The sequence below is a fragment of the Parambassis ranga genome, chromosome 4 (assembly GCF_900634625.1).
Source record: "Parambassis ranga chromosome 4, fParRan2.1, whole genome shotgun sequence".
NCBI lineage: Eukaryota > Metazoa > Chordata > Actinopteri > Ambassidae > Parambassis > Parambassis ranga.
The window spans coordinates 18024871-18052512 of record NC_041025.1 but is presented as its reverse complement, the minus strand read 5'-3'; the positions used below and the strand labels follow the sequence as shown (position 1 = coordinate 18052512).

Below are 27642 nucleotides of genomic sequence, written 5' to 3'. Positions count from 1 at the left end.
ATAAACGTCACTTCATATGGTGACATTTCCTCGATAGATGGTCAATACATCATGAGCGTTATTGGCCAGCCTGCTGCTTGTCCTTTTAACCCCGCAGACTGCACTGACCATCACATGAACTTTCTAAGAACCCTCCACTCGGGGTCACGCAGCGGTCAATGATCAGACACACAGGGACAACAGTACTTAATGACTTTATTAATAATATGATTTCAAAATAAAAAATAACATTAAAATAACATGTTTCATCCTTGTTAACAACTTGCATCATATGGCCACATGGTGGCATTGTAATGCCAAGTTCTTCTTTTTAAAAATACCAAATTGTTCTTCTGCTGTCCAGTTCGTTTGTTCTGCCCGCCGCTTGAAACTTTGACCACATTTATGGGACACGTTTCGGACTCCACACTCCCTCCCCTCCCCCACAGTTTTAAAAAACAAAATCAAACCTTTATAAATACAGGCAACCCTGTCCCCTTGTCACAGACACATTATGACACCACTGACACAGGAAATACCCCGTCTGCACATGCCCCCTCCCACCCCACCCCGCTGCACGGAACCATTTGCTCTATATTTTTGCATTTTCCTCGTCCTCTAAAGATCCACACAGTAGATAATCTACCTTTGCTGTATTATACACATATTATATATAATATAGTCTCAGCTGAAATGTTCCACTCTCACAGCCGTGTTCATAGAGTTACAAAGTAAAGGGGCCGCTGGTGTCCTTCCTCGTGTCTGCACTCCCAAATTAAAGTGTATAAATTTGCATTATAAAGGCATGTTTTGTCATTTTAAGTACAATTAAAAGCAAGTAGACAATGGAGAAATGAAGCCACAATGTAAGTGCAGTTCTTCAAATGGCCTCTTGGCTCCCAAAAGTGAGTCAATCCTCATAGACGTCCATGTTTGAACGTCCATCTTTACAGCAGAATTAAACATCTTTACAGCCTGGTACAAATCCTGGTTCAGTCTGTAGTGGTAACTGATGGTGATTCTCTCTTAAATTATTATATCATCATATTAAGGCCTAAAGTTATGTGTAAAGCTCAGAGTAACAGGTTACTTTCAGCTTTGCATTTACTTGGAGTAACCAGGAGTTAGGCTGAGCTTTTAAAGAAAATACAGAAAAGCGTCTGTGTGTCTATTTTTGAACCAGCTGCAGCTCTTGAGCTAAGATAGATTGAGACTAAACATAAGCCAGTGAAGAGTATATGATAGTGAAAATAAATCAGGTTGAGTTTTTGCAGACCTATTGCCTTTACAGTTTGGTGTTCCTATCTGCAGTGCATCATGGGAGCTGTAGGAAATTAACCAGATACTAGTTAGTCTGGAATGGCACTTGAACTTCCAGCTCCCCATCACTTTGCAACTCTGTTTCCTATGATGTGTTTCTTCAGGCTCAAGTTATCCCAAAACAATAATTACATTAGGTGTGAAGATGACGGTTTCTGTTTCAGTACAGAACACGTACAAAATCTCAGACATGACACAGAAAAAAAAACAAAAAAGTTTTCAGATCCCCCGAACCTGAAGCGTGGACTCCTCATGTCCTCCTTCTGGTCCAGTTATTTGTACTCAAAGCAGAGGAAGATAACAGCGTTTAGCTCATCCAGCAAACATTTTCCAACACCTGCTTCTCTGTGTTCAGCTGTCATCACAATCATGATACGCACACACACACACGCACACACGCACACTCACACAGAGGGAACGTCCCCGCCATAACAACATTTGATGCCTAAAATAGATTCAACAGGAATAATAGTGACAACACATGCCAAAATAAAGACAATTAAATAAACAAAAAATGGTTGGCAAAGAAAAAAAAATCAATTCATATTGTATTGCATGTAAATATTGTATAAAATCCTTAAAAATACAGTTTAGGTAACTACTTAAGTACTGAAGTCATCACAGCCAAAAGTGCAGAGGTCCATAAATAAAACATTGACTGTGGGTAGACAGTGGGGCTTCTCCCACTTTATAAACCCCGCCACCACCACAAGGGACTGAGTGAGAGCCTGGTCAAAGGTCAGAGTTCATGAACTAGGACTTAAAAGTTCCCACATCGGTGCACAGAGAAGTGGACACAAAGGAAAAGCTCTCTCTCCTATCACTGACAAACACACGTCACTCACACAGTTTGTAAAAGTTAATTCTCTGTAATCACGGCCTGAAGTTCTGTAGCAGAGGCACACCTTGAGAAAATGAAGGTGGCACCAAGAAAGGAGAGGGAGAAGAGAGCAGGGAGGCCAGGACTAGGAGGAAGAGACGGGTAGGGGGTGGGGTTTCTGCAGGGCACATAAGGCGGCGTGGATCCAGGTTTTTTTTTTCTTTCTTTCTGAGACACAGTCTTGGCGCTCAGATGGCGTTTACAGTAACAGCAGAGGGAGTGTGTACATGTCGCTGAGCCAGACAGGCAACAGAAAGTATTAAAGCTATCGCAGCGTCAGAATAAAAACACTGAAGATGAGGCGAGGACGAGGAGGGAGGCAACGAGGGGCTCGCTCACTGAAGGATGTCCCACAGTGAGCTAATGTGTGTGTGTGTGTGAGTGTGAAGCTCAGAGAGGCCACAGGAACCAACACATCAGGGGCCTGAATCAAGCAGCAAGTCCACCACTGACTGGCTTTCTTTGAGTTTTTTTTGTGGCTTTAGAAATCCTGGCAGTCCTGGAAACTGGTCTCACTACACTGGCTCTGTTAACCCTCCACAGCAGGTCTCTAACAAGAAACACAACTAATAAAGAGTAGCATCAATAGTATATCATAAAACTGATAATCCCAGTTCAGACAGACTGTTAAGAGTGGCAGCAAAATATAATGAGAGACTTTAAAATGTAGAAAAATATAAAAGCTGGCTATATGGAGTAAATACAGGGGACAAGAGTACTGGAATCACAAAATATTGTTCAGACAATTGTTGAGAGACAATTACATAATTAAATTTGCACCTTAAAAGTCATATTCATGAACTTGAGTGGCAGTCTTTTGCTGCTTTTTAGTATTATTGGTTTAATTATGGCTCATTCTGTGGTCACAGTGGGGATGTCCACTTTAAACCAGACTACAGTATATATTTTAAAACCTGAAAAACAGATCAGTTGTTTTAAAGCAGTATAATTACTTGTTACCCAGTAACCTCTGGTACTACTAACACAACCGTAGGCTTCTTTTTGCCTATAACATTAATTTAATATTGCATTCTCATGTGTGCTGGAAATAATGTATTAACCAGTGCAAACAGAGCTCTACACTACTGATTTGAAGCCAAAACTATCAATGATTAAGTGGACATTATACTTCAAATGTCAGATTAGATTTCTTATAGACTTTCTGGAAACATGTTTGAAATTTGAGTAAAAAAAACGGCTACAGAAAATAAAATAAATCAAAACTGGAAAGAAAATTGTAATTTTTATTTTTTAAAATTCTATTTTATTGTTTATAGTAGTGACCCTGTCAGATGTCCAATGAATGTCTGAAGAACAGAAATGCTACTTTTAGAGTCATATAATATATAATACATGTAACAAGGAAAAATGTTTCGTTATATTTATTAAAAATCATCAGTAGCAGGTTAAAAAAGGAGTAGTTTTGCTACTCAAATTTCTGATACAAGTGTTAAGCCAGGACAATCTGCTGCTCAGTAAACATGCTGCTCATAATTTTTAACCCGGATCTGCTGATTAGGTAAATGTGGAACCAGTTTTGTGAGACCAGTCCGTCAGCCTGGGTTAAATATGTCTAATATGTCTGCTCAAGATTCAGGCCCCTAGGAAAATACAGTACAAACAGTTAGAGAAAGAAAACACAAGAAGTGTTTAGCTTATTTTTCTGCCCACATGTCCATTACTGATGCCGTTTTAAGTGCCCGGTGACTTGGTATCAAACACTCCTCCTGCATTAGCTCTTGAAGAGGGAGCCCAGACCCTATTCAACGATCACAACGACGCTCGCACAAAACACACGACACGGCTAAAGCAACAGTTACTGCAGCTAATTAATGTGAGAAACTACCACACAGACCTCTTACAAAACCTGCACCTCTGAAGGCAGGGACAAGAAAACATGATCAATCTATGAAAAATATTTATGTGGAAATTTACAGATCAATTATTACTGATAAAAGGACAACTATAAAGACACTGGAGAGGAGAAGCAGGGATGGAAGCCATTAAGACAATACTGGATATTCAGGCATCCCAATTAACACTTGTTTCCCCAAGAGGGGGTATTTTAGGGGGGGCGGTCTTCAATCTGTATGGGCATGAGCGCACACACCCCCCCATACTGCAAGTCGCAGGAAAAGGCACTAGGAGTGGGGCTGTTGCTAGCCGTAGAAAAGTAAAAGCGATATACATTCATAGCTCACAGGTCATCGTAACCGCAATCTGGGAATAAATACACAAAATGCACTTGTAGAAAAATAAAATGTAAAAAAGCGTGGCCCCTATTTTTCTCTTATTTTTGGATTCTGGGAGACGAGTATGGCTACTTTTTCACGGCTTTAAAAAAAAAAAATAAATAAAAAAAAAAAATATCCCACTCCCACCCCACCACACCACTTCGAAGGCAATTCAGGAGTGATCCTCCACTGCTCTGGCCGTGAGCAGTCGAGCCCTTTCATGCACGCCAATATTGGGAATAAGGAGGGAGGAGGAGGGTGGAGAGGAGGGATGGAGTGAGGGGCCTTCAGTGGGGAGGGGAAGCAGTTGGTAGGAGGTCAAGGCTCAGCTTTCAGTGCGAGGAAGTAGAGAGGGGAAACTCAACAGAACATGTGTTTTCAGATGTTCAGACAGCAGAAAAACAGAGTCTCATGCACACAGACGGCACACATCTCAGTGTCTTCATGTACAGTGTTAAATGGAAGGACCTGTGAGACAAACGTGCAAGATTCTGGGTACCATTTCACTTTAACCTTCCAATTATCCCATCTATGAGCACTGTAAACATTAAAAATGGGTTATAACACAGTATTTGTGTGCAGAAAAAAATAATGAAATATTTTACAACACAACAGAATCCAGAATACGCTGCCCAAGGTATAGGAGGGCTCTGTGAGAAGTTCACCTCACATGCCTCCATAAAGAGAATATGCGCCATTGTACCCACTTTCCCTGTGATGGGTGGCTAATGACGCCACCTTCAAGTGTGGACACCCAGATTAGCTGTTAACCTGTTTTCCTCTGTGGTTGAATTGGTGCTGTGACTACCTCAACTACCAAAACTGAGTGTCATGTTTGTGTACATCACAGCAGATTAGAGATGGAGCTGCGACTACAGCAGAGACATTTGCCCTAGGCGTAAACGCTAACTGCACCTTTTCCGACTGCAAACAAAAAAGCCAGACACACTCGCGAGCGTTTAGCACAGTCACCGAGTTTAAGTAGCTCACAGAGGCAGCATTTCGGATTCCGACATGACACCAGCATCAGATTCCTCTCTCAAGGAAACTGTAATACTGATAAAATCATTATAGTGTGTTATAATCCACTTTTATTCAATGTCTATACACTAAACATTAGTGCTAAATAGCTTGGATAAAAGAGGAAAGTGCTGCCCGAATCTGTATTTGTTGGCGTGTATGTGTGTGTGCGTGCTTGGGGTAGGAACGAAACCGGCTGTTTGTGCTCGAGCTTCACAAACAAAGAGAAGTCAGTAACCACAAAGACAACATCTCCTCTTAAACCTCAGCAGTGCTCACACACACACACAGATACAACACACACACAACTCAGGAGTATGTTGGGAGAGAAATGAGCTCCAGCTGACAACAGGGAGGAGGGAATTGGAGTGTTCTGCCGAGTAAGGAGTGTGCGTGTGAAGGGGGAGGAAGAGGAGGCAGCGGAGGAGGAGGAGAAGGAGGAGGGGGAGGAGGGGAAGTATTAGGTTTGCAAAGGCGGGAGCAATATGAGTGCAGGAGGGTGAAGGAGGGGGTGCGTGGTGAATTCCACAGCTCTGCACAGACTCAAGACAAGAGATGTGTAGTGAAAATCCTGACTGTAGACAGAGTTCAGCGACTCCACCACCACCACCACCTCCTCCTCCAGTTTTCTGCCCAGCATCATGTGATGTTGTGTCTTCATGTGTGCTTGTGTTTGTTTGTGTGTTTCTGTTTGTGTGGTAGTTGTTCAATGGTTCAGTCAGGCCTGTGAAAGGGCTGCGACAGACGCGTTTACACATCTCCTCCTGATAGAGCAGACGCGGTGGCGAAGCTACCTCCATCGTTGCCGTCCACACGTCAGCTTCCACTTCCTGTCACGTGGCCGTCGCCTCCAGATAGCTCTGTAGTTTACGGACAGTGGACTCGTCCAGTGAAAAGAGGTCAAAGTCAAAGGTGGTGTTGGTGACGTTGAAGTGGCCCGTCTCCTCAATCAGGTTGACAATCTGACAGAAAGGATGATCATTTAGTACCAAAACACTTTTATCTTAGAGCAAAGTATAGCACGAGTGGCCACACACACACCTGCTGCAGGACGTTACGCTCTCTTAATGCCATCAGCCTGCGGTGGAGGTCCACTAGTTCTTCTGTGTAGGCCTTTGGTTTGGATAGGAGACAAAAGAAGAGGGTGGACATGGTCAAAAACTAAGGAAATGGGTCAAAATAGATCAAATGTTCTAAGATTTATTGTATGGTTGTTACAAAGTCGTTAATATAAATTACAATTTTGTGTTTTGTGAATGTAAATCTGGGTTCTAAGGACAGAGAAAGGTTGTCTGCAACTCCTTAACCTGTCCAAACCGTTTATCATAGCTAGAACCCGTGCCAACAAGAAGAATCATCAGACATTAACACTGTAGCTTTATGATTATTCTTTATGATTCTCCCAATGAAGGCTGCATTTTAGCAGGTGTCTCCGACTCGGTGCTGAAATAATGAAAGAAAACATCTTGAAGTTAAAATTGACAAAGACCACACTGGGTTGGATGAGATCATAAAATTGTACATTGCAACTGCATTTAGCAATAAGGAAAAATAAGTGATAACCAGATTTTTTTACAGGCATTAGGACTTAGATAGTTTTTAGATATTTCCTAGATAGAACTTGGAGTTTGTTTGGGATTAACCCTTTTTTATTTCCAATGAACAATTTTTATGTAAAAGTCTGATATACGATCAGTTTCACCTCATCATTTAAGCACCTCGTTACAAAGAAGGTTTCTTTTCAATGTCTGCACAGCTGGTTCAATTCACTGGTCATTATAGCATCTTGAACCCATTAATGGACTCACCGAACACTGACTAAACACTGCCTGTGTGTGTGTGTGTGTGTATGTGTGAAAAAGTTTAAACATAAAAAGTTTGATTTACCCTTCCTACCTTGTCGTATCCCTTCTTCATCACCTTCTCTGAGCGAAATGAGGAATCTGGACTCTTTCTGACTGACACCTGCAGCAGAGAGATCAGACACGGTGAGCAAGAACAAAAAAACATTATAAGACATTATATAGATACAGAGGCTGAGTGAGACCACAAGGGTTTCTGGGAAACAAGATGACAGCTAATACAGCTGAAATGTAAATGAAGGCCTGGTGCAGAGCTATAGGTTGCAACTGAGGTTTCAGGTTCAGGTTTTGCACAGTCTAAGAGTTCTTTCTTTATGCCACAACTACTTCAGTCCCTATCAATGCACCAGTGAAAGTGCGCAACAGAAATAGGTCTGTGTGACTCACTTTATTATTGGAGGAGCTGTGTTTCTGCGGGGGCGGTACGGGGTCTCGACTGGGGCGGTGCGAGCCATCACTGCTGTCACTCTCGCTGTCCAGGCTGAGTCTGACAGGGGTACAGGGTGAGGTCAGAGGTCAATCACACACAGACTGACAGACAGAACACACAAACTTACTGCTTCATGTCGTACTTGTATATATATGTGTCTGAGACTACAGCTACTGTTGGTTATAATTGTGGAGCTGCAGGTTAGTAAAGCAAACCAAATTTAGCCCCAAAAACTAAGCTACAACGCTACAAAAGGAAGCAAAAAGTCACAAGAAGCAGCATTTACTTGCAGTAAGATCATTGTTAAGTGCAAATCAGTTCTGGGGAGACTGACCGTGAGTCACGGTTGGGTGGGTTTGTCTTGATAGGCGTCTCTTCCTCTGAGCTGCTGTCGTCATCATCTGACTCCTCTGACTGGATCTCCTCCACCATGGATCGCAGGGGGCCTGAAAGACCAGTTTTTATTTCAATCTCCCATGTCAGTTTCTTGTCAATGGAGGTCATAGCACTGGAAGAAGTTGTCGTGTATCAAATTTGACATTAAAGAAGCAGAACTGTACCTTGCCCTTGTTTCTGACCCGGCTCAAAGTCTGAGTCTGAACTGGAGTCTGAACTAGAACTGGAGTTGGAAGGACTGGAAGGAGCCGACTGCTGTAAGATAAGAAGAAGAGTCCATTAAGGGAAAGATATGTACAGAAAACATTGTAGTCCAATGTGAAATAAACCTTTACTTTTCCTGTGTGTAAAACCCTTTGTGCTGTACCTCAGACTTTGACGATGCTTCATCCTCTGAGTTCGACTCTTCTGACTCTGGAAGTTTCTTGGGCTCCTTCAGCTCCTGCGTGTCATTTTTGACTTTGGGCCAGCGACCTTTTTCCTTGTTAGTTTTCTTCTCAGTGTAGGATTGACTGGCCGCAGTCGAGGAGGAGACACGCGGAGAGGTACCTGTAAAGGCCACACCCGCAGGCGCCTTCGGCCCGTCAGAGCTGCCCTTCTTCTGCTTCTTAGCGCTGGGTTTGGGAGACTCTACAGTGGAGGGTCGTTTCCCCGGTACTTTGGAGTCGGCAGACCCTCCCCCACCTCCTCCCCCGCCACCCCCTCCACTCCCTGCCCCCCCTCCTTTTGGAGACATGCCTTCCATCTTTGACTCCTTCAGGGTGAGTTTGGGTTCCTTGAAAGCAGCCTTGGGTAGAACTTTCACTTCATCTTTTACTTTGATCTCCGATGGCTTTTTTGAAGACGAGGATGAGGAAGAGGAAGGATCACGGCCACTCTTGCTGCTTCCGTCTCTGTCATCTCCTTTTGACGTGGCTTTGCTCTCAGAGTCTTTTCGCGGCCGTTCACGGTGCTCCTTGGTCAGCTTGTGTGGTTTTGGGCCTTTGCTGCTGCCACCACTTCCTTCTTTGCTGGGTTCCTGGATAGAGAAAATAACATCAGGGTCAAGTTTTGCTGCTGAAAGGCCACATAAAAAAGCTTGAGTTCTGAAATAATAATCAAATCAATTCAACAACTGTTTTCGTTTGTTTATGGCTTTAAAGCAGAATTATACTAGATAAAAAACACATCTGGGCCCAACTCAACTTCTAACCATTACTGTATTGTTTCCACAGATGTGCAGGCCTTTGTGCTGCAGCAATTATATCTTGTCTATCACTCTTTTAGTGTGTTCGCTTGCTAACATTAGCTGATTAGCGAGGGTATGTGGACCAGATGTTGATAGGAATATCATTTCTGTTATTTGCACACTACAGTGTAAATTTTAAGTTTAGGATCAGAGTTATAGTTTGATAGTTTTAGGTTATCACAGCAGACATTTCGGCTTGCAACAGCAGGTTAAACTGAGTGCATAATCTACTAGCACATGCACATAGAAGCATGAACTCCCCCACCGTGGAATGCAGCCATCATCATACATGCATGCTTTTACTGTTTTAACATGTCGAAATGTTTTCTTAGAAACAGTTGTACTTGTCCCATGGGGGACATACACATGTCTCTTAAGAGAAATGTAATAATTACAGAAGTACTGTTGGCCCAAAGTGGTGGAGGACACCACTTCATAGGTCAAAGGACACCATACATACAACACACACAACTACAAGCTGCTGCCAAAAGATAGCAGTTAAATACGATGAGGACTACTTTGATTGTGTTACACGATTTAAATTAGTTGTAACCATATGGTAAATGTCAAAGAAGTCACTTTTAGAGGATGTTTATGGCACAGCAATACAAGCAGAAGGGATTATTACCTGACTGTCCACCCAAGTATCAGCCAACAGTTTTACAGGTTTCTACACTGACACTATTAAACTTAACACACACATAATAAAGAGCCTTTATTACATTCATTCACTATAAAACAAAAACAGACTCAGTACACACCAGAGGATTAGAAAGTGTGTGTGTGGGGCTCTCATGGACTGTTTCTGTGTCAGCAGATGGACACAGCTGGGTGAAACCAAGACCTCAAGCTGCCTCAAACTGGTGTTGCACACACTCCCACTCACACCATAATAATGTGAATGGAAGAAACATGTTTGGCTGGAAATTTGATGTTAATCACCCCTAAGGGTCTTGACGTTTCACCACTACCCAGGATAGATTGTGTAAAACTATAAAAAACTACTGAAGTGCTTTGAAGAGTAATCTCATTTCAAGAACACAGACCTGTGCTGCTGGCCTATGAAAAGTTGATAAAACAACCGAGGCAGCTCTGGAAAATGCAAAGGGATCAGTTTCCTGTTTTCTCCTGATATGTCCTCTCTCCTGGCAGGCTTAGTAATTCTGCATACAGATGCTTGAATACAGCTGGTATGGATTAGAGGCCTGAGTCAGCCTGCTCTGAAGGCTGACTAAATGATTTTGTTAATGACATTCTGACCACAGCATTTTAGGAGAAAAAAAAGTCACCATTTGAGTGATCAATATCACTTCCAGCATGTTAATTATTTCAAATGAAACCGCACGCTCAGCAGGTTCAAAATGAGATGACTGAGCAAGACGATCATAACAGGATGTAAGTTTGCTGGATGTTTAACCAACCTTTGACACATGAGAGGTCTTGGTCTTCTTGGGGTCTGAGAAGGCAGAGAGGGGGATGGTGGGGAGCATTGGGTAGTCCGGGCTGGGCCTTGAAACAGCTTCAGCGCCCTCGGGGACCACCAGTACCTGAAATTAAAAACAGAACAGTGATTCTCTGATGATCCTTTAAACTACAGCTAGATTGCATTTTCACAAGAAGAGCTAGAATTCAGGGCCTCCTTGTAAAAAAGACTGAGATATAAGGAGCTTAAAATGCACAGAACCAGCAGCCCTGCTACAAATATATATCATATATGAGCAAAACAAAGGCTGCATTAGACTAATTAAATGTAACTCTAGAAAGACCTCTGTGCTAGATGTCAGTGTATGTCCACTGTAAAAACCCTCTAAAGGCACCACTTTGAGTTTATAAATCTGACAGTAAAATATTCTGGATGTAGTATTATTCTCTGCCACAGCAACAGCAGCAAAGCAGCAGCTCATGGGTCACGGGTCACACATTGACAATACATAAGTAGGCACCCAAGTCAGTAACCCAAGTTAACATTTTTTATGTGTTAAAGCTGTGCAAGATTCAAGATCAATTGTCGCTCCTCTCCTGTAGGCGATGTCAAAAAAGGTTCCTCCATCTTCATTTATCGTCCATAGTCCAAGTGTTATCTAAAACCTTCCTTTGAGGAATTCTGTGCTTTTCAAGAATGTTTAAAGGCCACACAGCACACAAACCGATGAATAAAAAAGCTATAAAGCCTGTAGACAGACAAAGGGGAGGTTCAAAAAGGGGAGTGGGAGCAGCCAGATTAACCTGCAGATAACCCTGCATTGACACAAGATTAAGATGGGGAAAGACTCCTAGCAGACTGGCAGCTTATCGCACTTGGAAGCTACTATTGATACTGTGCTGCCACGTCTGTTTGTCTGCTATTAACTGTAGTTTGTTAGTTGACATGGCTATGAGCCAAGTGTGTCAGGCAGCCTCACCCCTCCAGCTTTGATCAGTTTTCTCCTGAATTCTTTGGTGGGGTTGTTGAAGGTAAGCTTCTCACAGCGCAGGTGGTTGACTGGTGGGTTGCCCTCCAAATTAAGAAACAGGTCATAGTTGAAACACACCTTTTTTGGCTCCTCCTAAAAACAAAAACAAAAACAGAAAGTAAGTGTTCAGTAAGTGAAATTCATGCTTGCCTTTCTGCATTCAGTCAGCTCACAATAGCTACTACACATTTTACAACACGAGATAAAACCTGAATGAATGAACCATCACCCCGGAGGCCAATAAAACAGGCCGACATAGCTGAAGCCTGCGTGCTGATAAGACACATTCCTGAGAGAAGCTGTGGAGAGGAGCGACGATTAAAAACAAGGAAAACGCAACAACGCACTTTAGAGATATTTTATAAACAAAGAAGTATTGTTGATGGATTAATGGTTGCTGATCACAGTTTCTTCACTTCCCTTTAAGTGTTTTAATGTGTCTATTGTATACAAATTAACTGCACATAAAAGGGAGAATGTAGCACCATCTTGGATCCAGTCCAGCGGTTTAATATTACAAAGAACAGCCAGATGATAGTACAGTCATGTGCACACACCTCTGCATTGTCCTCATCTTGTAACAAGAGTAAAGTGGTTCTCTCTTTCTTTACTCCTTTAAACGGTTGATTTAGTATGTAACCTGCTCAGAGGTGTATAGTTAAAGCATTTCCTGATAAGATATAATTTTAAAATATATTTGTGTTCAGCCTTCACTGCATTTATCTGCACTTAAGTAATCTGATTATTCTGTTTTGGGGCTATAACCTGATTTTGGACACATCAAGCAATCCACTTTTCTTCATCAAGTTATCTGATTAACCTGGTAATTTTAAAAGATTTAACCGGATTTCTTCTTCTAAAGAGAGGCTGCACTTCTGATGATTCTCTTAAGACTTTATTTCACCTTTGCTTGTTCACATACATGAATCCTGTGTAATGCCACCTCTGTGCGTGTTTTCCAAGGACATGTGGGCGCTGCAAAATCAGAGGTGAGCATCTGTGTAGCAGTCAACTGGGTCTACTTCTACTGCAGCAGAGAAGGGCAAAAAAAACTATCCGCCATTTCACCTTCATGGCTTTTCGTAAAGCAAGTTAAAGATGCATTCGAAAGGGTGAGAGAACGGACATGCAGTCTCTTATCACTGTTTTCAGGCCATAAGCCCGGAGCTTGTAACTGCCTTACAACGTAAGCACAAATAAATTATAGGACCATCTTATACCAAATAAACAAATTGAAATCAAAATGGCACCTGAACATTCATGGCTATTGCAGGCTCACTGATTATTATAATGCCATTCTGTAGGAATAATCAGGTGCACAGGGTAATATGTTTTTCCACCTGTTATAAACATCCTACAGTTTAGTAGACAAGATGGTCGTTCTCACCTTGTTCTTGAAGTAAACTTCAATCGGCATGAGGAAGCCAGCATAGCCCGACTCTTCTACTTTATACGGAGGCTCCTTGCATACTGCAAGACAGACAGAGAGAGCAATACATTTCTGTAGTAGAACAAAATGTTAACGGGATAGACAAAAATGAAAAAAGAATCTATTTAAAAAATTCATGTGCCATGACGGTCATGTATCAGGTCAGATTTAGCTTCTCATACTGTTTCCTAATATATACTCAGTTCTGTCTTACCTCTCTTGGGTTTGGGGAAGCTCTCATGCAGGCGGAAGACGACCTTCTCTACAAAGTGCTGGATGTCGCCGGTCTCTGGCCCTCGGACAAACACCATCCAGTCATGAGTAAAGCCTTCTGATGTCACTTTCTTCCTCAGCTGAGCTCTGTGGCCCAACTCCAGTTTCACCTGCACCGTGCACTGAGAAGAAGATGACAGAAATGAGCACTTTAAATACTGTGTTGTCTACAGAGGACGGACAAAGGTAGCACTTTTTCAGAAGCTGATGAAGAGCAGTTTAATTAAAACTTCTTTCTTCTATTACCGAGCGTGGGTTTCTAGTTTTCTCACCCAGCTATTTTGATTAAATCGTATTTTCAAATCCAAAACATATAAAACCTGTTTATTAAAGTTTACACCATTCCAAACTGAATATATTTGGGTTGAGAATAATAATTTGACATCATACCAAAGAGAAAGCTGCTTACTTTCCCTGTTGTGTCATTTTTTAGATTAAATGATTAAATGCAAATTTGATCAGACTGATCAATAAATAAAGACTGTAAGCCAGAGTCCTGTGCTGCTGACTTGATCCTGGTCCCTGGCAGTGATAAATTGCAAACTGAGGTAGGTTGTGAAATAAACATAAGCAAAGCCAGAAGTGAGATTAATCCACAGAGCCATTATTCACCGTTTCCTGGTACCACCTTGAACAAAACCCTCTGATTCTCTGAGTGTGAGGACTTGATACTCGAGACGAACAGACCTACACCTACACACAAAGCTGGACTGGTGTCGGGACGCTCCCATTGGAATGGGAGTGATTAGCCGCCTGGGCTGACCGATCTCAAAAGGTTTGTCCAGAAGAGGGCCACGTTGTGAGTTACCTCCAGTCTGCCAAGAACAATGACAGTGGCGGGCCACGCAAATGACAGAGTGCTGCTGGTGGTGATTGGCCCATAGTGGAGGCTAAGTGAAGAGGCTGTGGAAATTGAGTGCAAGAGGGGACATGAGGTGTGGGTGGGGGGAGGTTGTATTGAGGGGAGGTGGGGAGAGGGGACAGAAAGGCACTTTATGTCCAGGGGAGAACTGAAGAATGTGGGGATTTGGCCCCAGCACTGAGTGGCTCGTGAGCTGGGACTGAGTGGGGGGATTAGAGGGGACAGGATTGAGATGAGCTAGTGTGCGACTCTCCAGCTCACCCACACGCACACACACAGGAACAGACACACACACCTCCCTGCCTGGCACTCTGCCCAGCCATTCTGTGGCAGTAATGCCCTTAAACTCCAGACTCCACCACACCCACAGTGAGCCGCCGTGGAGTCCCTCCAATCATCAGCACCTCCTTCCCCTGAGGAGTCCACAGAATCATGAATGTGATAAGTAAAACATAAAAATCAGAATGACAATGAGCCAAATGGAAGACACTGGTTCTGCACTAGAAATAAAAGCGTGAAAATACAAAGATGGAATGAGCCTCAATGAATTAATTTGTTATTAATTCAAAAAACGGCAGCAATAAATATCATAAGCGATGGCTTAGTTTGTTTTTCCCAAGCCTCAAAAAATGAAGAATTTCCTTTTTCCTATTTTTGTTGTTAACTTAATCTACACACTTTGGGTTGTTAAAACAAAAGAACCAAACTCTTCTTTTTAAATTATTAATTTAAATTATTAATTTAGGAAATAATGACAGATTTTATTGAAAGTAAAAATAATTAGCTGCATCCCTACATGGAAAATCTGCCAATAATCAGACAATTAAAAACCCAAGAGGTAAAATTAACATTGACAAATTAGTGCTAAGATAATTAGTTGATTAGCTGATTGTCAGAAAATAATGCGCAACCACTGAATGATTGCTGAAGGCATTTTGTCTAGCAAAAAAAAAAACATACTAGCCGATTTACACTACTCAGGTATGCTAATGTGTTTCTTTTGGTGATGTATGTCATTAAACTGAACATGGTTCCAAATTAAAATATAAAACCGAGAAAAGGTCACACATTTGACACTGGAAATAGTTAATATTTGGGCTTTTTGTGATACAAATTACTACAACTGAAGATAAGAAATTTCCCCTCTGTGGGACTAATAAAGGATTATCTTATCTTATCTTACACATTCTTTCAACATAGACAATTGTTACATATTTCTTTACTTTTACATATAATCTAATATTTATGTAATATTCAGATAGTTACAGATTATTTCACTGCCAGATGCCAATATTGGAACATCAGGTGCCATCCCTATCAATAATCAGTTTAAACTACATCAGGACAACAAAAAGCCGGGAGAATGGACAGAAAATGAAGATAACACTGAGTGAACTTGACATCAGTTGAACTTTAACGAATTGCCAGAAATCAGAGACATGTTTCTAAAGAGATCATTCAGTTGTTCTAACTTCAGATGTCCAGACAGACATGTGGTGACATATTTATTTGGCTAATTTTGTTCAAAAGCACCGCATGGGATCATGAAACAAATAACACAAAGCAGCTAACATTAAAATTTTGTGTGGATGCCCTCTCTCTCTCTCTCTCTCTCTCTCTCTCTCACACACACACACACAGTGCTCCAATTGAGAGGAAATACAAATTTTGGCAGACACACTGGCTCCCATGAAAACAATGAGCTCCCAGCTGCCATGTAAATAACACCCCTCATGACCACATTATTCTTTTCCAGCTAATAAACGATTAAAATAAAAGTCATAAAGTTTTCCTAGTGGAGGACACACAAGAACAAGCAATCTCAGTAGCAGTTTTGGTGAAGCATTTAATCCTCCCTTACACCCAACATCAACTATCTACAAGATGACACACACGTAGAGGTGAAGCAGTTACTTGTACTGGAAAATGGTCAATCCCTGGGAGCCACAGGGGGGGGGGATCACAAATAGCCTATCTGCAGCACCCAAAGAAAACAGTGGAGTATTGGAAATAGGGTGTGTAAATGACTGTGTGTGGGGATTATGAAAAGCTCCATGACCACTTGTCCTGTCATCCCAACTGCAGCGCTTTTACATACAGATCTGTACAAAATGAGAAGAGCTCCCAGTATCCTGGCATGAAACACTGTGTCTATTCAAGCTGGTATCCAGCTGTGCACTAGTGCTAACATGTGGAATATACATAATTCAAATTACCCATTTAATACTTGATTCTCTCCTGGATCTGACTCCCAATATATGTTAATAGCATGTATATTTGATCTATTACAAACATGTTGTACACAGCAATACAGCTCAAGAGGACCAAAACAGCCTTAAATAACACCACCTCTTAATTTAACATAAGCAATCATTACAGCTGTATGACTGTATAATTTTAGCAACGCATTCCAATAAACTTAATCATGTGTATAGTTTTTTTCCCTTGATAAGGGAGATTATGTAAACATGTAAACATGATATCTCCATGTACAGGGAGAGCAGGTTATTAAATACATATGCACGTTATACTTGAGAGGAGAGATAAGGGACAAGAGGTCATGTTAAAGTTCAGGTTTTTGGTCATTCAGAAGTTGTTTGATAAACTTCTATGCTGGCAGGATTTACATTATATTTTTCATTCTCGGTTTTTTTCTGGTGACGGTAATTTTCCCTTTAATTCTGGCTAAAACTAAAGCCAGACCCTAAAATTGCAAGAAGTGCTGAAAAAAACATGTGGTTATAAAGATATCAAAATGAAATGCAAATCCTTTGTATGTTACAAATGAATTACAAAAAACCACAGATGTACAACTTCACTGAGCTTGTAGCAGAGGACTTCCTCTGGATGCACTTTCACAGATGTAGTTAAAACTTCAAAGGGGCCAACGCTGAATGGAGACTAGTTCCAAGAAAGTGGCTGAGCCACTTTCCAAGGGTGTGTGTGGCCTAACCATCTGAAATATAGCCCAGAGTAACCTCAGGCATTCAGAGAGTAACCCATTCAGAAGAAGTAGTATCTCTTTTACAGTTAGCTGATATGTAATTTGGTTTACCCACTTTTTTTCTGTTTGCAGCTAAATAAATTATGTACATTTTATGATGACATAAATCTTCACTGCATGTGTACATGTATGAAGAAATGACCATGTAGATGTAAAGATTTGCAGACCAGTCATTAAAAACATATTTGATATTTTTGGGGTTATTCTGCTTTCTAATGAACAGTAAATGCCAGGGTTTCAAGTTCAACACTTGCCACAGAGTCAGCTTTTCCACCATGCTACCTTCATTTTAGTCTACAAGCATGATTGTGGCAACATGAACCAACTGCTGGCTAATAATGCAGCGATATTACAGAGGTACTACACATATTCCTGGTTTATATGTTAAGGTTTTAGGCCGCTGGCAGAGGAGACAACACCCCGCCTCCCCTGCCCAACCTGGAGAGGACAAATCTTTTTCCCCGGCGCCTTGTAGCGGCTCCTTAGCCTTTAGCCAACGGCCGACACTCTCCTGATAGGTACATTAGCTTAGCTTAGCTTCACAAAACCTCGACTCGCACTGCTCCTCTGCATGTTTAACAGTGTGCATATACTCCTCAAAGAGCGCTGAGTGGAGTAAAGACCAGGTGTAGCTCTCTTTGTGTGCCTGGTTGTGGCTACAGTTATGCAGCGGTGCTGAATGGTCTGGTAGACTGAGGCCAGCTAGCGGTAAATACCGATGTATGAGTGCCCAGCTAGCATAGCTCCAGAGCCAAACAACTACGAGTTCATTAGCAGCAGGAGCATTTTTTTTCTTCTGGCTAGCAGAACAGAGGATTCATTCCTGCCCTGCCAACACGCAAGCTGCTGCCATTTTTACCGTAAAAAGTTCATATTCCGTAAGGAGACACAAAAGCCACTGTACCTGGTTCTCCATGTTTCTCTGGCCTCAGTGATTGTTGTATTTATTTACAGCAGCGTTTGTGGAGCGTCTCCCCAGCCTCTGCTCCTCATTGTGTGTCAATCCAGCCCCAGAAGCGGAAGGCAGACGGCTCCCCTCCCCTTCCAGACGGCTGCTGGCAGGCAACCAAAACAGAAAGCTCTCTCAGCTAATCAGAGGGCGCAAAATTTAAGCACTCTTGAAAACAGCCAATCAGAACACGCAGAGGGCGGGGAGGTCCCAGAGCTGCAAATACAATTAAAGCATTTTCTGGTGGTTTTCTCGAGTGACAGCCAGCCTGTCCCAATGGCTACAGCTCTAATTCAATTGTAAAATGCACACGATGTTAATTAATTAATCGGCGCTTGATGGCATGATATTCACCTTTTAGTTATAGAAATGAATAGGGTAAATAAAAAATCAATAAAAAGACATGCAACTTGTATTTTATCACCAATGAATGGATGAGAACAATTTAACGTTTCACTCAAAATATGAAGTGAAGTTTCTTTCTTATTTTCTGTAAACACTCATCAATGCTGAAGCTATAACTACTTAAGTAATATAATCCATTTTTGCATCCAAATATTTGTGATTGCATAAAGCCTTTTCTGTATAAGAAGTGTAAACTTGGCCAGTTGTATTATTTCCTCTATCACCATAACAAGCTTACAGATATGTCTCAGCTAGCCCAGTGTAGTACAAACTCCATTTCATACTTTTCATCAGATAAGGACACTGTCTGTGTGTCTTGATTCAAGATGTTTCTTTTATACAGACTTACAGAGAGTGAGGGCCCGTTGCAGTCAAGTCTCTGCAGCGCTCAGACTTTGATGTGAGATTACCGGGGCCTCAGCTATGTGACAGAAGGTCACCACTCTCTCACTGGCTTGGTGCCTCAGACTTCTTCTCCTGCCGCTCACAGACTGATCTAGCCCACCTAAGAAAAAAAAAATAACAAGTCCCCACCTGGCTGTCAGACAAGAGGGTGTCTTAGTTGTGTTGACCTTTAAATCCTTCTTTTCAATGTAACAGAAAGACAAAAGTCCTACAGATTTCACATTTCACATTTTTAAATCTTAAGTGGATAGATATTTAAAAAAAAATTACTGGGACTAATAGTAACACTTTTACATGATAATAAACAGTGAAAAGTTTGACTGATTTTTAGTAGATGTCTGACATGTTTACATTTCAACAAATGAACATTTCATATACAAGTACTGCCTGACGTTTCTTGCCAAAGGCTTTCAAGTAAATAATCATATGAATAGACTCAATGCCCAACGTAATATAAATATATATACATACATTATATGATGACTTGGAAATGACTATGACCTGGATAAATGAGAGCATCCACAGATATATTATATGATGACAGTTCATGTATCTCACCTTAGCAAAAAAATAAACAAAACCTGCTCACTGCTCCTAAAGATCACAGTCAGTCATTATCAGTGTAGTAACAGTTGTTAGTGTGACATTAAATGACCTGAATACAAGAATCTGACACACCTTTGTTAATAGTGACCTCTGTGGTCATGAAGTGAACTGCAGGCAGCACGCTGTTGGTCTTCATCTTCTTTGGGGACACTGAGCTGTCTGATCTGTGCCTTGACTCACCTGATACCACTCTAGATTATGTCATCTGTGATTTTTATTTTCATTTACTAAGGACAGAGCCATATTTTAAATAAATATTTATTTATAAAATACAACAACCAAGCATACACGGCTGTGATCCTAAAAATACAATAAAGATTACAAACATGTCTTATCAATCAGAAACTTTTTGTTTTTAAGTTTGCATCATATTTATCTTAGGTTTGCTTAAATGTAGTGTTACCTTTGGCTTCACAGGTCGCTACATTTATCTGATGTTTCCGCTGTCTGTTCCAGAGCTCTATTTCAGATGTTCAAAGTAAAGCAGGTTTTTTAAGAACACCTCGTGTGTCCGTTGCAGTCGAGTTTCAGCAGTGTTGAGACTTTGATGTGAGATTACCGGGGCCTCAGCTATGTGACAGAAGGTCACCACTCTCTCACTGGCTTGGTGCCTCAGACTCCTTCTCCTTCCCCTGTCACTCAGTCTGCGTATACTCTAAGGAAAAGGACTCCCATCTGGCTGTTGGACATGAAAGTGTCCAACTCAAAGACAGAAATAAACACAGACTCACAGATTTAACACTCTTTTGGTGCAGAACCTTATTTAATTGTACATATAAATACAGTCTTAATCAGCAGGGCAAATACATTGATCAATCACGTGTGCAAAATGTGTATGGGTCAATATGTATTTCAGTACAGTGACAAAAGGTGTTACCAGGGTTATTAGAAATTGTTGCCAAGACATGCTGTTTTATTTGATGCATACCTCCGAGTGCATCATCTGGGCATCAGCAGGTAAATTTGCAGTGTTGTATCTCTTCACCACATGAGGTCACTGTTGAACACTGAAGCACAGAGAACATCTGTGCGTTCGGCAGTATAAGGGATCTATTGTTAATTCTATTGTGTCCTTCAGGAAAGATCATGTGAATGGAGGCACAACGTCGCTGAATATTCTCAAATGCTGGTTCTGGGGAGGGAGTGCGTGACTATCAAACCACCACGCACTGAGGTATGTTAAAACTCCATGTAAACACATTTCCTCTGTTGCACTCCAAGGAAGAAACGAATATAATCAATCAATACAAGAAAACATACATACAGTACACGATAATAAAAATAACAACAGATTTAAACAAAAAAAATCCATATATATTTTTAAGTCAGTCATTCAGGGTGCCTGCAGGCCTTTTATAAAACCATTCATTATCAGCAAACAACAAGCACACGTTTTTTTTTTCTTTCTTTTTTTTGTTTTTTTTCTACCAAACTTTAAGGTCAGTCTGAGGACTATATCTTCTACAGTGCTGTGAGTTTTGATTATTTGTATTTTAATTAAATAAATATTTGACTATAAAAACACACAATCATGTCTTTAAAAGACCGGAATCAGTTTAAAAGATTATTTCTATAATTTCAAAAAACAAATCATTTCGTATTTTAACAGTAGATTTTGTGTCAGTTCTGTGTCTGCTTTCAGAATAGATGTCAAAACCTGCAGGGATTACAAGACAATGTGCCACATTAAATCCCTGCAGTGCAGCTACAGCACAATCACATATTCTTTAATAAATATAAATTATATAAATAGTATAAAGATTATTTAAAGATTTATCTCACATCTGATACATGTGTATAATCAATATATTTAATTTAATCTTTGGGTTTTTAATCTCATTTTGATGGATCTGTTTAAGAAGACTCACACTTTTTATGCAACCAATCAATGCAAAGCATTGAATTTCCTACAGAAATGACTTCTCACTTCCTGTCCACCATTCACCTTGGATCTGTATCACAGCAGGGACTACTCTGCACCTTTCCATTCAGGACAACTTTGGTCTGCTGCAATCCATTCATTCATAATGAAACTTCATTCAGATTAATAAACAAAAACATTCTGCCCGATTTGGACACTATTAGCACCTTTTCTGAGTCTTTGTGGTGCCTTTCAGGACGATGTGAGGTAACCCAACAGCCCACTTATCACAGGGCCAGTACTGCAGTCCAGGCAGTGAGTATGGAATCTCATAGTTGGCGTCCAGGTATGCTATGAGTGTGCTGCCATAGGCTACAGCTATGACAATCAGTATGTGCCTGGAGGATAGATAAAACAGACATTAATACACAGAAATATAAACGATGTAAAACCAGAGTCAGGTTCCTTGTGTGCACACTTGGTCAAACACAGATAATGATTGTGATTTTGGTTAAAATCACGACAGTGAAGGCAAGGCAAAGACCCTGGTTGTGGTTTTCTGTGGTATTTTCAATATTTACCTAGAGCAGGGCTGTTCAGTTCCCTTTGTTATGGCACAGGAAAAGCTCACGCTTTTTTAAAAGTAAAATATTTTTACAGGAAATGCTTTTGTGATGAGTATGTACCTCACAGCCATTCAAGGTGGACTGACCGAGACATTGGCACACAGCTGATTCTTTTAAATATTTATTTTTGCCCTGTGACCTTCCAGCCAAATTTACTTTCACAGCCTCACAAATGAACATGTGGTCGATATTCACTGTGGATAGAACGTTTTGATGTTTAACCTAGACAGTTGGTCGGAGTGCTTTGTGAACCTGAAACTGTCGCTTAACTCCCTTTTTCACCAGACGTTAGTGTTAGGCATTAAAACTACTTGGTTGGGCTTCAACCCATTTATACACGTTAAACAGTAAAAAAGTTTATTTTCTGTCAAGGATGCTTGTCTTGTGACATGTTTTTTTTTAAGCCCATGACCTTCTGGGTCAAGTAGGTTCGGTTTGTTGCCTAAGCTTGATCAAACGTGACAAAAGCTGTGGATTCTCCACTCTTCTTCTATTTGTGCACTTTACCTATATTTACACTACCGTGCTGCAAATCACCATACATGTTTCACTCATTAACTCATTAGCAACTGAGCTGAAAAAAACACAGAAGCAAGCCAGGACTTACCAGATACCGTGCAAGTAGCAGAAGTTCAGTCTCTGCCAGAAACTGCAGCCAAAACGGTCACTAATCCAGCAGGAGATGGCGAGCACCCACAGAGCCACCGACAGCTTGGCGAGACGTAGAACCTTCTGGTCAGTGCAGCTGAGGAGCAGGAAAAAAAATCTGGTGATAACGGTAAATGTATACAGCACAATGTGTAGCTGCAGTCATCTTTAACAGTTGGTACCTACGCTTTTATTTCTATATTAACATAATAAAAGTTATCAGAGTGTAGTGGGGTGTGGGTTTAGGCAAATAGGCAAAAGGCAGCATATAACGTTTTTCACTTATCTTGCAAAAATAATAATAAAAAGAAACGTGTGGGCCTGATGATAAGTTCTTTAACCGTCCTTTGACCTCTATAAAAGAAGACGTTTTGGCAGTTTGCTGCTCTGGAGCATTCAGGTGTGTGTTACACAATGCCAGGAGGGAAAGCCCTGAACAATGGTGTTAGAGAAACAACTGTTGCTGCACAACAATCTGGAAAGGCTTTGAAAACAATTTCTAAACAATTTAGAGTTCAACGTTCAATGAGAATAATTATTCACAAGTGGAAAGCATTAAAGACTGTTTCCAATCTTCACAGGAGTGGATGCCAAAGCAAATTTACACCAAGATCAGACAGTGATCAATGATCATCATCAGTGCAATGATCAGAGAAATACAAAAACCCAGGACAACTCAACTGGTGTTTACAGAACTGCATCGGAACAAAGCACAACGCTTGGAACAATGTCCTATGGACAGATGAGACCAAAGGGGAGTTGTTTGGTCTTCATGGTCACCACCATGTCTGGTGAAAACCAAACACAGCATTTTCAAGCATGGCAGTGGTGACATGATGATCAGGGCTTGTTTTGCAGCCACAGGACCTTGGCACCTTGCAGTCATTGAGTGAGTATTGTAGAGGCAAATGCAAGGACATCTGTCCAACAGTTAAAGCCTGGTTCAAAGTGAGTCTTCTAACAGGACAATGATCCAGACTGGCTAAAAAAATAAAAGAATCAAGGTTCTGCAATGGCCTTGTCAAAGTCCAGACCTCAACCCAATTGAAATGCTATGGTAGGCTGTGCATAAGAGGGCCGTGCATGAATGACCCAAAAGCCTCAATGAACTGAAGCAATGGGCCCAAAATCCTCCACAATAACATGAGAGATTTATAAAGTCATACAGGAAACCATTACTTCAATCTATTTCTGCTGGTGGATCTACAAGCTATTGAATCATGAGGGTACTTTGGTGCACACTTTCTGGTTATATTTGCCTAACACAAAGACCCACTACAATCCGATGATTATGTTTGAGGAATTAAGAGAGTGGTTACTGACTTTTAAACATGTACAGTCTCCATGAAGAAACTTAATTTTCCTACCATCTCATCTCAACACCCAGAGTGTAAAGCAGATGGAGGCCGAAGCAATTTAAAGCGTAGGCATTGGCTGTAGGTTTGACGAACGATGACATAGAAGTGATGACAGTGATCAAAAGGACGAGCCTTGAAAATGTGGACCTGTGGTTGAGGAGAGAAAAAAAACAAACATTACACTCTCAGCTCGATGCAGAGTGGCTGCAAAAACAATATTTTTAGAGAATCATAAGCCTGATTTACAGGTTCTGCTTTCTGGTCTTTCTTGTTCAACTACCAATGAGCTGATTTTAGATTTCTAGAGAAACAAATTCATTTAGGTGTAAAAAGCCTGTTTTTTTAATTTCCTCTTGAGGAAGTCTTGAGGAAGTTATCTATGTTTTCATACTCAAAGCAGATGCCTGCTGCAGCTCAGACCAACAATAAGAGAGCAGAGAGAACCAAAACAGTTTCAGATAGGCACCGAAACAATGAGCGGAATGTCACTAGAGGAATTCATGAAAGTGAGCCGATTCAGTGGAAGATTCAAAACATAATTCAATGCTGGTTCTTATTAGGAATATTGTTGTTATGTGGAAGCCACAAATACATTGCACTGATACATTTCACACCGATCAGGATCAGGAGCCACAGCATGTACCAAGAAAATCTCTTCAATGTGACTTTTAAACATGAAGCAATACTGTAAGGGTCACTTCTATTGGGCCTCTGAGCCTTAATTGAGCCATTTTTGACCCATAAGCTTAAAAAAATCATCAAATTTTAATGAGTCTTTTCCACCTTGTGGTTAAATATTTAGCTTCATAAGACCCCTTTGTGTGACATTAAGGTGAAGACTGCTGAACACATTATGTCATTGGAACAATGTCTCCTGTTGGAGCTGTCAGACTGGCTCCTCAGCCAGCACAGGTTAGGTTACACAGAGGTGTGTCATTGTTACACATGTTATTAAAGGATTATTGAGGTTGTGTGTAAAAGTCCTCAGAAACACACACACACACACACACACTGATATGTATTTACACAAAGACCTTGGACTAAAGTTGTGGAAACATAAATCAAGTCATCTGTTGCTGGGTGATTTATCACAGGGCCGACTTACCTGTCTTTTATAAAAGAAGGGAAGAGTTTGCGAGGGAACCAGATGGAGTATCCCACCGCTAACACCCACAAGATTGACAGCTCATCCAACATCTGACCAACAAAACTCAGAGTCATGTGGAAGTACGCCGAGAAAAGCCCTGCACAGAACAAAGCATAACATGAAGACAGTAAGAAAAAACAGAAAAAACTGTGATATGTTCTAGGGGTTCATTGATAAATGCAGTAAAAGCTGTATGTATGCTATATAAATATTAACTTAAAGATAAAGTAAAATGATTCATCTTTTTAAACAGGTGAACGAACAGTGACTCATGTTCAAGTGGCTTTAACTGGAGAAACAAACAGGAGAATGAATAAAACTCAATAAGTCTGAAACGGCCGACTCCCACAACAAATAATGGAAAGAAAAAAGGTGCGACTGACCAACAAAAATCATCATGATCCAGACCATGTGAACCGCCAGGTTTCTCTCTTTGGCGTACGGGTGCAGGAGGTAGAGCATGATGGGTGACACGATGAAGAAAAAAAAGCTGCTCATCTGTGGGGAGAACATCAATCTGTCAATCAGACGTCGAAACTATCTACGGGAATGCAGCAGACGCTGAGAGAACTCACAGTGTTGAAATACTCCACCACATATTCAGAGTGTTTGTAGTTGTCTTCACACCAGTCGATCTCTGAACTCTCATAGGAGAAAGCTCCTGCCATCCTCTCGTTAGAATAAACACCTGACAGCGAGCAGGAAAACAATAATAACAACAACAACAAAAAACTCTACATGTACAGATTCAGGGGTTTGACAGTTTTTTCTCCCAGGATTTCATTTGAATATATGCCTCATGGAAATCAGTCTCTTCTCCTCCCTCTGAGCTGTGTCAAATGTGGATTGGCACCCTTTCACACACTTATTTACATAATCCTTTAAATGTGAGGAGAGAGAGAGAGGGGGAGATAAACCCTAACTCTATCTAATCATTTGCTTTAACGGAACACAAAAACTATCATGGTCAAAGCGGAGAGATGTTGGGACTCACACACCTCCCATGATGCACTCTGGATCAACAGTTATTTTTCCAGACATCATTTATCTTAGACTGGCACTCTTTTGTTAAAACTGGAGGAACACCCCTGTAACACCTTCACAGCTCAGGTGTAATAGGAGGAGTGTCATTGAACCGCATGTTTTATTACACAGTTTTAAAAAATGTAACACGATATCCCCATATACATTTATATTACATTACTGTGTTTTATATTGTATTCCAGAAGAGACTATGTTATGTGGAAATAATAGTATGTTGATAACTGTAACTGAATCTCTGCCCTGTGATCAATAAAGTTATATATTGATCAACAGCAATAATTTGTTTGCATTAATAACCTCAATCTGCAAAAAATCTACCCCAATAGGCAAAATAATAGCAATAATAATAACAATTCGACTGATTAATACAGCATAGTTTTAGCTTTGCAAATTTAGATATTGATGTGGGAGACATCACTGAACTCACTATTGATCACCACATTCACTCAAACAGGAGTATTCTGGTTGTTTCTTATCAGAGGTCTGTTGATTTTAAATATAGTTTATATTATAATAGATTTAATTAGTCTGAATAAAAAGGTGTGATAACCACCTGCCTCTTACCTCCCATGCTGCAGTCGTTCCAGCCTCCGGCCCGTCAGTGCAGCTCCAGGTGAGGCAGCAGGTGCGTTTTAACGCGCGGGCGGGCGGAGCGTCGAAACGCTCGAACCGGTGCTGTTGCATGAGGCTTTGACGTCACCGACGAGCCGTGTCACACTTTGTCTGACTTTGCTTTAAAGACAGACAATGTCAGCAGCGGGAAAATGTCTGGAATGTACTCGTGTGTATGTGACTGCAGATGCAGAATCCAGGAGAAAGTCCTGACCGGTGCTTTTTATGGCTGTTATAATGCGCACCATAATCAAACCTGGCAGCCAGCGCAGTTTGAAGGGTACCCGTCAAGAATCTTGTAAGACGAGAGCTGACGACATCACCGGGTGTTGCAGGTAGCGGATATACCTGCATGTGTAATCTCCGGTCTTCCCTAGAAAGACGGCTCAACCGGTCCATCTGTGTAAACCGTGTCAGGACCTTTCAAAATAAAAGCATGCATAAACCGCAGATAAACTGGTGTAACACATGGGTAGACTGCTAGCCTCCATATCCCATTATCAGTATCTGCTCTTAATAAATAATTATTATGTACAAAGCGATTTTCAACTAAACTGCAATATTTTCTATATCTTAATCAATGAGATTAATCCTTTTGATTCTATCTATTA

At 41.0% G+C, this 27642-nt stretch overlaps 2 protein-coding genes across 3 annotated transcripts; both read right to left on the bottom strand.

Annotated features, from left to right (window-relative positions):
• Nucleotides 1-557: 557 nt before the first annotated feature.
• Nucleotides 558-18381, bottom strand: mllt1a (MLLT1 super elongation complex subunit a). Of its 2 annotated transcripts, none has more exons than XM_028403824.1 (12): nt 18275-18381; nt 13446-13626; nt 13190-13272; nt 11752-11895; nt 10771-10896; nt 8489-9139; nt 8286-8376; nt 8060-8171; nt 7683-7782; nt 7321-7398; nt 6475-6546; nt 558-6395 (listed from the first exon to the last, which is right to left on the bottom strand). In XM_028403824.1, the coding sequence occupies exons 1-12, from the start codon at nt 18284-18286 to the stop codon at nt 6267-6269; spliced, it is 1779 nt and encodes a 592-aa protein (XP_028259625.1). In that variant the 5' UTR covers nt 18287-18381; the 3' UTR covers nt 558-6266. The 2 variants fall into 2 exon arrangements, with proteins under 2 accessions (XP_028259625.1, XP_028259626.1); XM_028403825.1 differs by having other exon boundaries at nt 7330-7398.
• A 2112-nt stretch (nt 18382-20493) lies between these two features.
• On the bottom strand, nt 20494-27050 carry acer1 (alkaline ceramidase 1). The gene is made up of 7 exons (XM_028404157.1): nt 26984-27050; nt 25951-26063; nt 25759-25873; nt 25334-25472; nt 24238-24375; nt 22830-22967; nt 20494-21994 (listed from the first exon to the last, which is right to left on the bottom strand). The coding sequence occupies exons 1-7, from the start codon at nt 26988-26990 to the stop codon at nt 21817-21819; spliced, it is 828 nt and encodes a 275-aa protein (XP_028259958.1). The 5' UTR covers nt 26991-27050; the 3' UTR covers nt 20494-21816.
• Between the last annotated feature and the right edge of the window lie 592 nt (nt 27051-27642).

Bases quoted from the DNA above. Each gene is read 5' to 3' on its own strand.
- mllt1a (XM_028403824.1), bottom strand. The intron at 8,377-8,488 runs GTACAGCACAAA...CTTATCTTACAG, and splicing joins AAGCATCGTCAAAGTCTGAG to CAGTCGGCTCCTTCCAGTCC. The intron at 7,399-7,682 runs GTGAGTCACACA...TCTCTGCTGCAG, and splicing joins ACAGCTCCTCCAATAATAAA to GTGTCAGTCAGAAAGAGTCC.
- acer1 (XM_028404157.1), bottom strand. The intron at 25,473-25,758 runs GTCAGTCGCACC...TGTTCTGTGCAG, and splicing joins GATCATGATGATTTTTGTTG to GGCTTTTCTCGGCGTACTTC. The intron at 24,376-25,333 runs GTAAGTCGGCCC...CCTCAACCACAG, and splicing joins CCTTCTTTTATAAAAGACAG to GTCCACATTTTCAAGGCTCG.